Genomic DNA, 14,322 nt, shown 5'->3' on the forward strand with positions numbered 1-14,322 from the left:
TCAGGGGTGTCACATCTACAAATGTTGTGTATCCTGTGACGTGCACAAAATATAACTTGTAAAATGTTGGTCCTGGTGACTGGACTGAAACATGTGTCGACATTATTATTTACCTTTAATAACTAAAACGCATGTTCAGTTATAACTGCATTCTGTTCTGCCCGTTTCCTCACAGACCAACATATTGGTACTTTTAACTCGCTGGTAAAACCCTGAAGTGACTCATCTTTGGTATTACAGTTTAACTGTCGGCCTGGTATTCAGTTTTTCCTGTTCACATTCAGTACAGATTATTTTCTGCAATAATCCACTTCAAAACTCCCATAGGCTTCTTGTGGAGGGAACCAGGGAGATGCTAACTGCTAACATGCTAACCACCATTTTGCTCTGAGTAGTCCTGCGGTGCATCATTTAGTTTAGTTCAAGGTTAAAAGGCGCTCAGAGCTAACGAGCTAGCTTGGTCTCCACCAGGACGACAAGTTTATTCATCAAGCTGACTTCCTGTTGGTTGACGGCACCAGTTGGTGCTGAAAAATGAAGCTGAAAATCAGATTAACTTCTTTTATTACAACTTTTATTTAAAACTTCTGATCATATGAACACATACAATGAAAACATTTTGTAGGAAAAATCAATTTGTTTCCATGGAAACCATCAGAGGATTGATAGCAGGGTGAAGTGAATCTGTTCTGACTGATCATGTTGAATCATCTTTTCCTCAATTTCCACATTTCTTTCCAAAATGTTACCAAACTTTCTATGTACAGATTTCTTTAGGTGATGCAACACCTACATTTCTGTCTGAACCAGTGCTGTTAAAATCACTGAGGCTCTGGCAGCTTTTCCAGAAACTCCTCTACTTCTCTTCTCATCTGGTTCCAGTTTCTGTCTCTAATCTTCTCCAGATTTGTGACGCTGTCCCGACGAAAGTAGGATTGTATCAGTATCTCTGCTGCCCTCATGTGATACTGTGCTGACCTGCGGCTATCCTTCACGACAAAGTGTAGATATTTTGCATATCTGTTGTAAACCATCTGTTTGTCTGCAGGATCCAGATCACTCTTTAGCAGTTCCTGGTAAATCTGCTCAGCTTTAGCCTGGCTGTGATTTGACTTTGCGTATATGTTTGCGAGGTCTATGTTCCTCATAAGAGAAGACTCAGGGTAAAGAGAAATCAGCTCCTCGTGGACACTGATGGCTCTGTCTATCATGCTTTGGTCTTGGGGACCGTCCGTTCCAAAATAAATCTTTGATTTGTAGCTGAATGCAACACATTTCTTCAGATAACGCACATCTGGATGCTGTCTCAGAGCCTCCTCTGCCAAATTAACGGCCTCATCAACAGATACATAGTTTCTGTAAACCCATAGCAATGCTTTCACACCGCTGTAGCTGCTGACTGGATTCCTCAAAACCTTTTGAGCTAACTCTCGTGCTTCTTCTTCAACTCTTTCTTTCTCCATCATTTTAGCATTATGCTGAAGGTAGTGAGCAGCGAGGTACAAGTTCTCTGGATCTTCTTCCTTTGCGATTCTCATTTTCTCCAACATGTCAGCATCCAGTCCTGTGTTGGTTGGTGTTAAGATACGATACAACGCTATCACATGGCTGGATTTCCACTCCACCATGTCCGGCTGCATCCTGATGGCTCTCTGGAAGTAATCTGCAGCCAGCAGCCTCTTGTCTGCGCTGAACTTCATCAGGGTCCAGGCTTTCTCAGCGTAGATCTCTGGATGGAGCTCGTCCTGGGATGGAGATGGGTATTTATTCCTCAGGGCGTCGACCTTTGACAGGTAAGCCTGACTCTCTGCTTGTTCTCCCAGGTGGTGGTGCAGCCAAGCCTGGTTCCCGTAGTTCACCACTAACCAGGGACCCTCATCTGCTCTTCTTGTCTGGCAGAAGGCCTCTGCAGCCTTGTTGAACAAACTCTGGGCGTCTTCGGTGAACCCCAGCTTGTATTGAAAGTACCCCCGCAGGTTGTAAATGTGACCCAGCCAGCTGTTTCCCTCCTCGGTGCTGATGTCCTCCAAATGGTACCTGAGACGGAAGAGTTTGGACCTGCTGAGGTCCAGATCCCAGGTGAAGTGGCACTGCAGGGCCTCCAGTTTGGACTCCAGTGATGTTTGACTGATGGAGAATAAAAATACAGATCATCAGTCGGCTTATACAGCACACTCTGAAGTGTGCTATGTGTGGATAAACTCTGTTCATCTCATGTGGAGGAAGGGAGATAAACATGATGTTAGGAGCACTGAATGGTCAGGAAGGAAGGGAGGAGCCTGGATGGCAAGGAAATAAGGAAATAAGGAAATAAGCGGAGAATGAAGAAATGAAGGAAGGAGAGACAAAATGAACGATTAAAGAAATATGAACAAAGGAGGAAGATATAAGATATAAGACACTTTACAGCACATTTAATTGAAACCAAACAGCCAAGATATATTTAACACCACCAGGATCAAAGTTCACAGAACAATCAATCAGTGACTGATTCTTTAAAAAGAGGAAGAAAACTCAAACTTTGTGGCCGTGACTGTAGGAACCAAGAAACACAACAAGAAACAGAAGAAAGTAAATTAAAAAGGAGGAATTAATATATCATCATTGACTTGTAGGGTTCATGATGATTATTACATGAACATTAAATACATCATAATGATGTGAAATGCAGAAGCAGTCACTCACCTCATCATTCAGCTGTTTCCTCCACACAGCAGCTCTCTAGTTATCACTAATGAACTGCTTTGGGTCCTGACACGATATCAGTGATGTCCAACTGTAAATGATGTCGAGCAGCAGCTTGAACGACGCCAAGCGACTTTTACAGGTGGGGCGTTTCCAAGAGTGCGGCGTCGCGAACTGACGCGAGTTCGCTTCAGACATGCGGCGAAGTTCAACAGCTGTAAGAGCTCTCATCATGAACATCCAGAGAGACGAGGAGCTCTCATCATGAACATTCAAAGAGACGAGGAGCTCTCATCATGAACATCCAGAGAGACGAGGAGCTCTCATCATGAACATCCAGAGAGACGAGGAGCTCTCATCATGAACATCCAGAGAGACGAGGAGCTCTCATCATGAACATCCAGAGAGAAAAAGGGAGAATCGGCGAGAAAATAAGCAAAAAGATCTGAGTGTTGAGCTGTGCGAACAGAGTCGCGCGAACAAAGCGACGCGGAAATCCGCCCAGTTAGTGCAAACCAAGCTGAGAACTGAGTTATTATACATTCATATTAGATTCATCTAATAGTGCACAACTAATGCAGTCAGTAGGCTAAAGTCAATCACATCACGAGCTGCTTCCACATGAAGCACATTTCAGTCATAATGATATTGTGAATATTAGTTTAATGAGTTTTGAGCTGCGCGAACAAAGCGACGCGGAAATCCGCGCTGAGTTTCGTTTCCCAGGAATGAAAAGTTAAAACCTGCAGCCACGGATCTGTCCACGCGCCCTGACTGCGCACAAACACGACTCATTAAATACACGTTAGTAAGAGACAGTTTTCTGTCATCTTGACGTCAAAACTGCTGAATCATCATAAAGATTCATATACAATAGAAGAAGCAGTAAAATAAAAACAGATGAGTCTTATTTGTCCCATTTATTGACACTCTTCATTGGTTTGGACTCACTGGGTCACGTGACATGGAAGTTACTGAAATTAAAAAAGCCATCGTCTCATCTCAGCAATCAAATAAATGTGCTACATGAAATCAGTTCAGTTTTATTTGTTATTATCATTTTCACTAATATCATCCAGTCAGCATGAACAAACACTGTTTTATAGGGTAATTTATTGATGGTCCATCAGGCAGCCTCCAGAACAGCGCCAGGTTCTGGAGGCAGCTGACCGTCCTCCTGCTGCCAACACTGGGTGACCCTGAGGGAGAGACGCCGCTGGGTGTCTGCGGTGTCTCCAATATCCAACATGAAACTAACTTCACCTCGGTCATCACTGAAGACACAATATATAAAAGTATGTTACTGTACTCAATGAAAACACTTTATTAAAGATACAGAGTGTGTTTTTAAGTTTCTAAAGATTGGTTCCCCCCCTCCATGTGCCTCACAGTGGTTTGGTCCACTGCCAATCAACCTGCAGCTCACACACCTGTGTGTCTGTGGAGCCTCTGAGCCTGATGGTGCTGCAGGTGTTGGAGCTGGTGTTGGTGTTGGTGCTGCTGGTGTTGGTGCTGGTGTTGGTGCTGCTGCTGCTGGTGTTGGTGCTGGTGCTGCTGCAGGTGCTCGTGGACCAAAGTAAATACATACTTTGTAAATGTTGTAAACTTCAGAGAGGGTTAGGTCTTTAGTGTGGTGTGAGGAACAGGGTTCTGCTCCTGTTCTGTTTCAGGCCCGTTAAAAAAACATCTGGTTTTGTCACCACAAACAGGCTAGAAAATGTTCTGTGTTGTCCTTAAAAAATATTCAGGGGTGTCACATCTACAAATGTTGTGTATCCTGTGACGTGCACAAAATATAACTTGTAAAATGTTGGTCCTGGTGACTGGACTGAAACATGTCGACATTATTATTTACCTTTAATAACTGAAACGCATGTTCAGTTATAACTGCATTCTGTTCTGCCCGTTTCCTCACAGACCAACATATTGGTACTTTTAACTCGCTGGTGAAACCCTGAAGTGACTCATCTTTGGTTTTACAGTTTAACTGTCGGCCTGGTATTCAGTTTTTCCTGTTCACATTCAGTACATCAGCACCTTTGGCGTCTCCGTCAGGATTTACACCTGAGAATGTTTCCTGTTTATCAAAACCTGTAAGAATCATAAACGTGTGTTTGTCACACAGATTATTTTCTGCAACAATCCACTTCAAAACTCCCATAGGCTTCTTGTGGAGGGAACCAGGGCGATGCTAACTGCTAACATGCTAACCACCATTTTGCTCTGAGTAGCCCTGCGGTGCATCATTTAGTTTAGTTCAAGGTTAAAAGGCGCTCAGAGCTAACGAGCTCGCTCGGTCTCCAACAGGACGACAAGTTTATTCGTCAAGCTGACTTCCTGTTGGTTGACGGCACCAGTTTGTGCTGAAAAATGAAGCTGAAAATCAGATTAACTTCTTTTATTACAATTTTTATTTAAATCTTCTGATCATACGAACACATACAATGAAAACATTTTGTGGGAAAATATATTTGTTTCCATGGAAACCATCAGAGGATTGATAGCAGGGTGAAGTGAATCTGTTCTGACTGATCACATCGAATCATCTTTTCCTCAATTTCCACATTTCTTTCCAAAATGTAATCAAACTTGCTATGTACAGATTTCTTTAGGTGATGCAACACCTACATTTCTGTCTGAACCAGTGCTGTTAAAATCACTGTGGCTCTGGCAGCTTTTCCAGAAACTCCTCTACTTCTCTTCTCATCTGGTGCCAGTTTCTGTCTCTAATCTTCTCCAGATTTGTGACGCTGTCCCGACGAAAGTGGGATTGTATCAGTATCTCTGCTGCCCTCATGTGACACTGTGCTGACCTGCAGCTATCATTCAGTACAAAGTGTAGATATTTTGCATATTTGTTGTAAACCATCTGTTTGTCTGCAGGATCCAGATCACTCTCTAGCAGTTCCTGGTAAATCTGCTCAGCTTTAGCCTGGCTGTGATTTGACTTTGCGTATATGTTTGCGAGGTCTATTTTCCTCATAAGAGAAGGCTCAGGGTAAATAGAAATCAGCTCCTCAAGGAGACTGATGGCTCTGTCTATCATGCTTTGGTCTGGGGGACCGTCCCTAACACAATAAATCTTCGATTTGTAGCAGAGTGCAACACAGCTCTTCAGAAAACGCACATCTGGATGATGTTTCAGAGCCTCCTCTGCCAAATCAACGGCCTCATCAACAGATACATAGTTTCTGTAAACCCACAGCAAAGGTTTCAAACCACTGTAGCTGCTGACTGGATTCATCAGGATCTTTTGAGCTAACTCTCGTGCTTCTTCTGCAACTTTTTCTTTCTCCATCGTTTCAGCATTCTGCCGAAGGTAGTGAGCAGCGAGGTACAAGTTCTCTGGATCTTGTTCCTTTGCAATTCTCATTTCCTCCAACATCTCAGCATCCAGTCCTGTGTTGGCTCTCACAGCAGCTTTTGCAAAAACACGGCTGGTGAACCACTCCACCATGTCCGGCTGCATCTTGATGGCTCTCTGGAAGTAATTTGCAGCCAGCAGCTTCTTGTCTGCACCGAACTTCATCAGGGTCCAGGCTTTCTCAGCGTAGATCTCTGGATGGCGCTTGTTCTGGGATGGAGATGGGTATTCATTCATCAGGGCGTCGACCTTTGACAGGTAAGCCTGACTCTCTGCTTGTTCTCCCAGGTGGTGGTGCAGCCAAGCCTGGTTCCCGTAGTTCACCACTAACCAGGGACCCTCATCTGCTCTTCTTGTCTGGCAGAAGGCCTCTGCAGCCTTGTTGAACAAACTCTGGGCGTCTTCGGTGAACCCCAACTTGTATTGAACGTACCCCCGCAGGTTGTAAATGTGACCCAGCCAGCTGTTTCCCTCCTCGGTGCCGATGTCCTCCAGCTGGGACCTGAGACGGAAGAGTTTGGACCTGCTGAGGTCCAGATCCCAGGTGAAGTGGCACTGCAGGGCCTCCAGTTTGGACTCCAGTGATGTTTGACTGATGGAGAATAAAAATACAGATCATCAGTCGGCTTATACAGCACACTCTGAAGTGTGCTATGTGTGGATAAACTCTGTTCATCTCATGTGGAGGAAGGAAGATAGAAGTTGGATAAAAACAGTGAATGGAGACATTTATCTCAGGACATGGACAACTGAACATGTGTCTCAGATTTGAGGTTGATATCTCAACGTGTTCATAAGTTACTGTTTGAAAAACCTACTTTGATTAGAAAGTTATTGCCGTTCACATATTGTGACTTTTGGACTGTTATTAACGTTGTCTAATGGTCGCGGTAGGTTTAGGAAAAGATCATAGGCTACTTTGAAGAATATCATTTTGTTCAGTCTCGGGAATTATGTAACGTAACATCACGGCACGTAACGCCACATAAAATTACGTCACATAGCGTAACGTGACATTATGTGACGTCACGTACAAGAGTCACGTTAACTAATTACACAATGAGAACAAAACCAACAGGACCTCAGCACAGAACAGTCAGAGGAAATAAGGAAATGAAAACATCATCATTGATTTATTGGATCCATAATGTTAATATTTTTGTCTCTGAGACTCGGTGATAAAACATTAAATACGTCATAATGATCCTGACTATTTACTCCTACTGTGATATGAAACTCACCTCATCGTTCAGCTGTTTCCTCGACACAGTCGCTCTCTGATCAAACTCTCGATGCTGCTTCTGCTTCACAGTTTCAGTGACTTCAGCTTCTGCTTGGCTGTTAATGATGTGAAGCCGTCGAGCTGCAGCTTTAAATGCTCCAGAGTGGAGGTGATTTTGTCAGGTGGGGCGTTTAAAGGTCAAAGGTTTATATATTTGTCATTTTACAACACAGGGTTGCACAAGGAAATGAAACTTATACGTGTTGACACACACACAGACAGTATGTAGCCTACAGTCAGTGTATTGTCAGTGTGATATGAGCCCTTTAAAGGAAAAGTTCAGCCAAAAATGTACATCCAGTCATCATCTCCTCCCTCCATGCTGATGAAAGTCAGGTGAGGTCTCGTAGTCCACACAACATTTCTGGAGCTTCACAGTAAAACAGAGTTGCAGCATTCTGCTAAACACCTGAAGCAGCTGGAGATGATTTAAAACGGAGAAACAACCAAAGAAACATCAGATGTCTCCTCACAGCTCGTCTGTAACGTCTCCTCAGATCAGTTTGTGATCTCGGGCCTTCTGCAGACTTGGATCACAGCAGACGAGCTGTTTGGAGACATCTGATGTTTACTGGGTTGTTTTTTCCACCAGCTCCTTCAGTGACTTCCTGCTGCTCCATCAGTGTGGACGGGAGGAGATAACGACTGAATTCACATGTTTAGGTCGCTGCCACACAGAATGTGATGTTGAAGCAGTTTTCAGTGAGTCCTCCGTACCGGCTGCAGCAGTTATTAATCCGTCTCGCTTCCTTTTTATTGATAATGTATTTTCAGGAGGTGCCATGATGTCCAGTGACCCAGTTCTTCAGTGACAGACTGAAGCCCTGCTGAGTTTGAATAAAGGGACACAACAAATCCTCCGTTTGTTCAATCTGGACATGCTTCGACTTTCGTTTCCTACGAATGGAAACCTCCGGCCACGTCTCTGCCACATCACCAGCCAGCTCCTAATTAGGCATCATTAAGGGAGACAACACCTGCCTGGTGTCGACGCCTTCAGCCCTTCTGTTATCTGCCTGCAGCCTGTGTGCACCTTGTATCTTTGGACCTTGAGTTCCCAGCATGTCGCCTGTTTTTATTGTACACTAAAAATAAGATCATTCTTGCAGTTGAGTTTTTATTTTTATTCAACCTTTATTTAAATCTCGGGGGATCATTGAGGGCCAGCTCTCATTTTCAGTGGTGTCGAGAGCTCAGAGGAACAAGAGACAAAAAACAACAAAAACAAACATTGTTAAAAACAGTTACAATCAAAAGCAGAGTAGCTGGAAATCATCTTGTGTTACAAGACGATGCAGCAGAGTAACTGAAAGCAGTTTTACCAAAGTCAGTGTTAATCCGGGGAACGTTGGGCATTAAGTAATCACTTGAACGTGTTGAAAGTTACTATGAGACCAATTTAATAAAGTGCTGATGTAAGATGGCGTGTTGCCTTTCAAGACTCTATAGGTGAAAGTGAACCATCCAACCTTTTCATGTGAAGTGCACTGATGGGTGGAGTAGCTGTCACCAGTAATGCCTCTGATTGCAGAGTGATAAACTGGGTCCAGTGGTGTCACAGTGGAGACAGACGCATGTCCATAGATCTGATAAAAGACTGCTTGGATGAGCTGTTTCCTGCAGTGCAAGGGGACATTGGTTTTGTTCCCGTATAGGTGTCTTAATTTTTGTTTTAATGTACCTGTCAGTGTATCAATGTGAAATTTAAATGTGAGTTTCTGATCCAACCAGATGCCTGGATATGTGTACTCTGTTACTCTGTCAGTATTGTGTCCTGATAGCGTGGTGATATGAAACCATCTTCTGTGAAGTTTCTTCTCTTGAATGTAACATGTATTATCTGCGTTAAGGACTAATAATCTATACTGACCGATTTTAAGAGAGTGACAGACGGGCATGATGAAACATGAACAGCCACACCTCCCCCGCTGCCAACTCTGTCTATTCTGAACAGATTAAAGTTGTGTATGGCAGTTTCTGAATCATGTGTACTGTCCCTTAAGACAGGTTTCTGTCAGAAAACTGTCACCCAAAACAGGTAAACCTTCGTGGTAGCTACCTTGAACAGAGCCGAACCTAAAACACGCCATCATTCAAGTCTAAAGCGGCGTTTTGTACAGGGTGGTGGGAGCTACATGTGGAATAAAAGAAAGGTGATATCTCAGTTTTTTTAATCATTTGTTTGTCCATAATGAGTCCAACAGTGTTAGACCAGTGGACTGCTTTTCAAAAAAAAAAAAAAAGTCTTTTAAGGAATTATTTCCCCCTTATAATTATTATTAAAATCATTATATATATAAACTCATCAGGAAATCATTCAGATATTTCAGACGTATGACATAAAGCCTCAGTGGGACTCTTTGGAAAACACAAAAGACAAAATTAAGTGATAAAACAAATAATTTGCATCTCTTGCATTTCCAAATTTATTGTTGGCGTTAGATTTTAAAATTTCTGTTTGATTAAAACCAGTTTACAATACTGCAACCACCAAAACAAACAACTTACAGAAGATTTTAAAGGTATGTTTATTATATTTATTAGTAATTTGCACAACTGAGTGAATACAATCGGTTACATCTGGCAATCATTTTTAGGTTATACATCAAATTAACTGTTACGTCATCAATACTCTGAATATAACAGCAGAACAAGTGTTGCATAAAGGATATAATGTTCTTATATAAACTTAAAATACAGTGCGAAACACACAATTATAACAACAGTAATCACTATCGAGAACAAAATGGATTTAATTAATCGTGTAGTCTGAATTTTATTACTGACAGTTGAACATGTGGATGTTGTTTAAAGGACCATTGCAGTGTTGTTGAATGGTTCAGCTGCTTCATACAACTGTTGGTCTTCAGCACAAATGTGCAAGTTTCAAACAGCCTTTGTCTCCCGTTGACTTTGCTTTAGTCTAACAACCTGCTGGCTTGTTGATGGGACATAACACGTTTTGAGTAAGTTATTGCTGCCTTAATTGACACGTTTTCTTTTCACCTTGTCTTTTTTCTGTGTTAATTTAAATTCTGCGTAAAATGATCCTCCATATTTATGCGGTCGTCTATGAAGATGCACTGGAAGCAGACTTGCACAGCATCACCTTAATGTGTACGTATGTAATCAAATTAATGAGCCTGTTTGTTTCTTTGATGTTGTTTTTCTGGGTTTACAGACACTGCACTATGGCTCTTGCAGGTTTTCCAGAAACTCCTCTATTTCTTCCACCCGTTTCCTGAATGTGTCTTTAATCTTCTCCAGAACTCTGATGCTGTTGTCACGAAAGCGTGATTTGTGCGGTATCTCTGCCGCCTTCATGTGATACTGTAATGATCCTGGATGATCCTGTCGATCAAAGTATAAATAGTTTGCAAACTTGTTGTAAACCATCTGTTTGTCTGCAGGATCCAGATCACTCTCTAGCAGTTCCTGGTAAATCTGCTCAGCTTTAGCCTGGCTGTGGTTTGACTTTGCGTATAAGTTTGCGAGGTCTACTCTCTTAAAAAGAGAAGACTGAGGGTAAAGAGAAACCACCTCCTCATGGAGACGGATCGCTCTGTCTATTGTGCTTTGTTTTGGGTAACTGCCCCTGGAAGTAATGATCCATCTGTAGCAGAGTGCAACACAGCTCTTCACAAAACGCACACCTGGATGCTGTCTCAGAGCCTCCTCTGCCAAATCAACGGCCTCATCAACAGAAACATAGTTAAAGTAAACCCAAAGCAATGCCTTCAACCCGCTGTAGCTGCTGACTGGATCTCTCAGAATCTTTCTGGCTAACTCTTGTGCTTCATCTTCAACTCTTTCTTTCTCCATCATTTTAGCATTCTGCTCAAGGTAGTGAACAGCGAGGTACAAGTTCTCTGGATCTTGTTCCTTTGCGATTCTCATTTTCTCCAACATGTCAGCATCCAGTCCTGTCTCGAATGTTGTTAAGACACGATACAACACTAAGACATGGCTGGATTTCCACTCCACCATGTCCGGCTGCATCCTGATGGCTCTCTGGAAGTAATCTGCAGCCAGCTGCTTCTTGTCTGCACCGAACTTCATCAGGGTCCAGGCTTTCTCAGCGTAGATCTCTGGATGGAGCTCGTCCTGGGATGGAGATGGGTATTTATTCATCAGGGCGTCGACCTTTGACAGGTAAGCTTGACTCTTTGCTTGTTCTCCCAGGTGGTGGTGCAGCCAAGCCTGGTTCCCGTAGTTCACCACTAACCAGGGACCCTCATCTGCTCTTCTTGTCTGGCAGAAGGCCTCTGCAGCCTTGTTGAACAAACTCTGGGCGTCTTCGGTGAACCCCAGCTTGTATTGAACGTACCCCCGCAGGTTGTAAATGTGACCCAGCCAGCTGTTTCCCTCCTCGGTGCCGATGTCTTCCAGCTTGTCCCTGAGACGGAAGAGTTCAGACCTGCTGGGGTCCAGATCCCAGGTGAAGTGGCACTGCAGGGCCTCCAGTTTGGACTCCAGTGATGTTTGACTGATGGAGAATAAAAATAACAAATATTAAAACACATCATCATATGTCAATATAATGCTCCCTGAACTGTATATGTTTGGATTTCCTGTTCATCTCATGTGAACAGAATGAAGGCAGAACAAACAAGTGGTGTTAGGACTACAATTAAATGAACTGCAAGGAAATGCTGCAGGAAATAATGTAGGAGAGAAAGGGAGGAAGGAAAAAAGGGAACGAGGAGCATCGATAGGACAGGAAAGAAATAAGGAAGGACATAAAGAAGGAGCATTAAATAGAGAGCAAGCAGATACAAATGTGAGGAGAGGGAAAGTAGACGTCCCTGACCCAGAGGGAAAACAAGACGACAACAAAAAAAACATGGAGGAAAGAAAAGTAAGATTAAAGAAGGACTTGAGAGAATGAAAACATCATTATTGACTTGATCCATAATGTTAATATTTTAGGCTGCTGGACTCAACAAAACAACAAAAACATAATGAAATAATGATGCTCATTATTTTTTACAAGCCTGTGAAATGCTGAAGCAGCCACTCACCTCATCATTCAGCTGTTTGCTCCACGCAGTTGTTCTCTTTTACTTGATTTTAGACTCTCGAAGATTCTTTGGGTTCGCTGACACGATGTGAGTCCAACTTCTGCTTCCCAGGAAATGATATGAAGCTGTTGAGCATGTGCACCTTTAAATAGCCACGGTGACTGATGAACCTGTTGGACTTGTTTCCAAACTTTTGGTTACCATACTCCAATAAGGAGCATGAGGCACCTTGACTTTCATTTCCCAGTAACCTACAGCCACCCATCTGTGTGTCATCCCTTACAAAGATATGCTTTTAAGTTTATTTGATATAATGAACTTGACCTAAACTTCTTTTTTGGGAGGGAAACTAAACAGCAACATCAACATGACCCGCCAATCATCATCATAAATATTCATATACAATAGAAGAAGCGGTAAAACAACAACAGGTGTGTCTTATTTGTCCTGTTTATTGACATTGGTTTGGACTCACTGGGTCACGTGACATGGAAGCTACTGAAAAACAAGCCATCATCTTATGTCAGCAGTCAAAATAAATGTGCTACATGAAATCAGTTCAGTATTATTTTTTTTAAATCAAAATTTTCACTAATATCATGAAGTCAGCATGAAGAAACATTGTTTTTGTGTAAATCAAACAAACTTTGCATGGTAGTGAATGGAGACAAATAATGTTTTGATCCTGTTTGAATTGTGCCATGAACTACACACACGATGTTTGTTCATTTAAAAGACACATTTTCAAGTCGATGCAGTTGCAACCTTTGTCATATCTTCTGTTTAATTGTTTACTTACATCCTCAATGCTCAAACCCAGAGAAATACATGATTTTATTCAAAACTACGGTGCGTTTCATGTGGTCGGCCGTAACTTCCAGGAGAAAGTCAGAGAGGCTGGTGTGAAGTGGGCGAACACGACGACACATAACGCGAATAAAACTTTAAAACATTACCTCCTCTACGAACATTTCATTCACGAACATTCGGACAGAAAGGAAAGCGAAAGGGGAGAATCGGAAAAGTAAAAAATAAATCTGAGTGTTGAGCAGTGTGAACGTGGCCACACCGACCGGACTTTTGTATCCCAGGAAAACAAACCTGCGGCCACAGATCTGTCCGTCAAACTGAGCGCAAACAAAAACACCACTCATTAAACTTTGGACTCAAATCTTCTCTTTAGTTGATTCAAAATTAGGGACGGTTTTGTTTTCGCCTCGAAGCTGTGGATCCCTGAACGTTTTGATAGTTTGATTTCATGCAGTTGTCCTGTGAGTTATTTGAACACATCAGGTAGCCTATACGTGTTAGCGATGAGCGGTTACCTGGGGGGGGACACCTGCATTGTGACGCTCTGCTGCCACCTGCTGGTGTCACCAGGTAACTAACAACTTCACCAGTCGTACACATTAAAGTGTGTTTTCAGACGAGTGGTATAAAACTCTGTGGCTGCAGAGGAAGCTGCGTGTCATCTGACAGCTCAGCTCCAGCGATGACAGCTTAGTGACCAAGTTGCATTGTGGGAAATGTAGGCAGCAGGTTTTGAAAAGGAAGAAGAATGTGTGGAATAGAAAAAAAAGCGATATCACTGGTTCTGCTGCATCGGGTTTTTATCATTTGTTTTTAAACTGTCCATAATGAGTCCAACAGTGTTAGACCAGTGGACTGCTTTTCAAAAAAAAAAAAAAGTATTTTAAGGAATTATTTTCCCCTTATAATTATTATTAAAATCATTCAAATTAAATATAAACTCATCAGGAAATCATTCAGATATTTCAGACGTATGACATAAAGCCTCAGTGGGACTCTTTGGAAAACACAAAAGAAAAAATTAAGTGATAAAACAAATAATTTGCATCTCTTGTATTTCCAAATTTATTGTTGGCGTTAGATTTTAAAATTTCTGTTTGATTAAAACCAGTTTACAATACTGCAACCACCAAAACAAACAACTTACAGAAGATTTTAAA

At 42.3% G+C, this 14,322-nt stretch overlaps 3 protein-coding genes across 3 annotated transcripts; all 3 read right to left on the reverse strand.

Moving 5' to 3' along the window:
* Positions 1-547: 547 nt before the first annotated feature.
* Positions 548-2,775, reverse strand: LOC141005147 (interferon-induced protein with tetratricopeptide repeats 1-like). The gene is made up of 2 exons (XM_073476913.1): positions 2,686-2,775; positions 548-2,127 (listed from the first exon to the last, which is right to left on the reverse strand). The coding sequence occupies exons 1-2, from the start codon at positions 2,691-2,693 to the stop codon at positions 822-824; spliced, it is 1,314 nt and encodes a 437-aa protein (XP_073333014.1). The 5' UTR covers positions 2,694-2,775; the 3' UTR covers positions 548-821.
* A 2,375-nt stretch (positions 2,776-5,150) lies between these two features.
* Positions 5,151-6,652, reverse strand: LOC141004714 (interferon-induced protein with tetratricopeptide repeats 1B-like; the record flags this gene model as incomplete). Its single annotated transcript, XM_073476374.1, has 1 exon — positions 5,151-6,652. A coding segment is annotated over one exon (1,311 nt), but the record flags the coding sequence as incomplete, so codon positions are not given.
* A 3,188-nt stretch (positions 6,653-9,840) lies between these two features.
* LOC141005110 (interferon-induced protein with tetratricopeptide repeats 2-like) lies at positions 9,841-12,471 on the reverse strand. Its single transcript, XM_073476871.1, has 2 exons — positions 12,353-12,471; positions 9,841-11,817 (listed from the first exon to the last, which is right to left on the reverse strand). Exons 1-2 carry the CDS (start codon positions 12,358-12,360, stop codon positions 10,521-10,523), a joined length of 1,305 nt encoding a protein of 434 aa, XP_073332972.1. The 5' UTR covers positions 12,361-12,471; the 3' UTR covers positions 9,841-10,520.
* Between the last annotated feature and the right edge of the window lie 1,851 nt (positions 12,472-14,322).

This window comes from Pagrus major, chromosome 11, assembly GCF_040436345.1.
Source record: "Pagrus major chromosome 11, Pma_NU_1.0".
NCBI classification, from domain to species: Eukaryota; Metazoa; Chordata; class Actinopteri; order Spariformes; family Sparidae; genus Pagrus; species Pagrus major.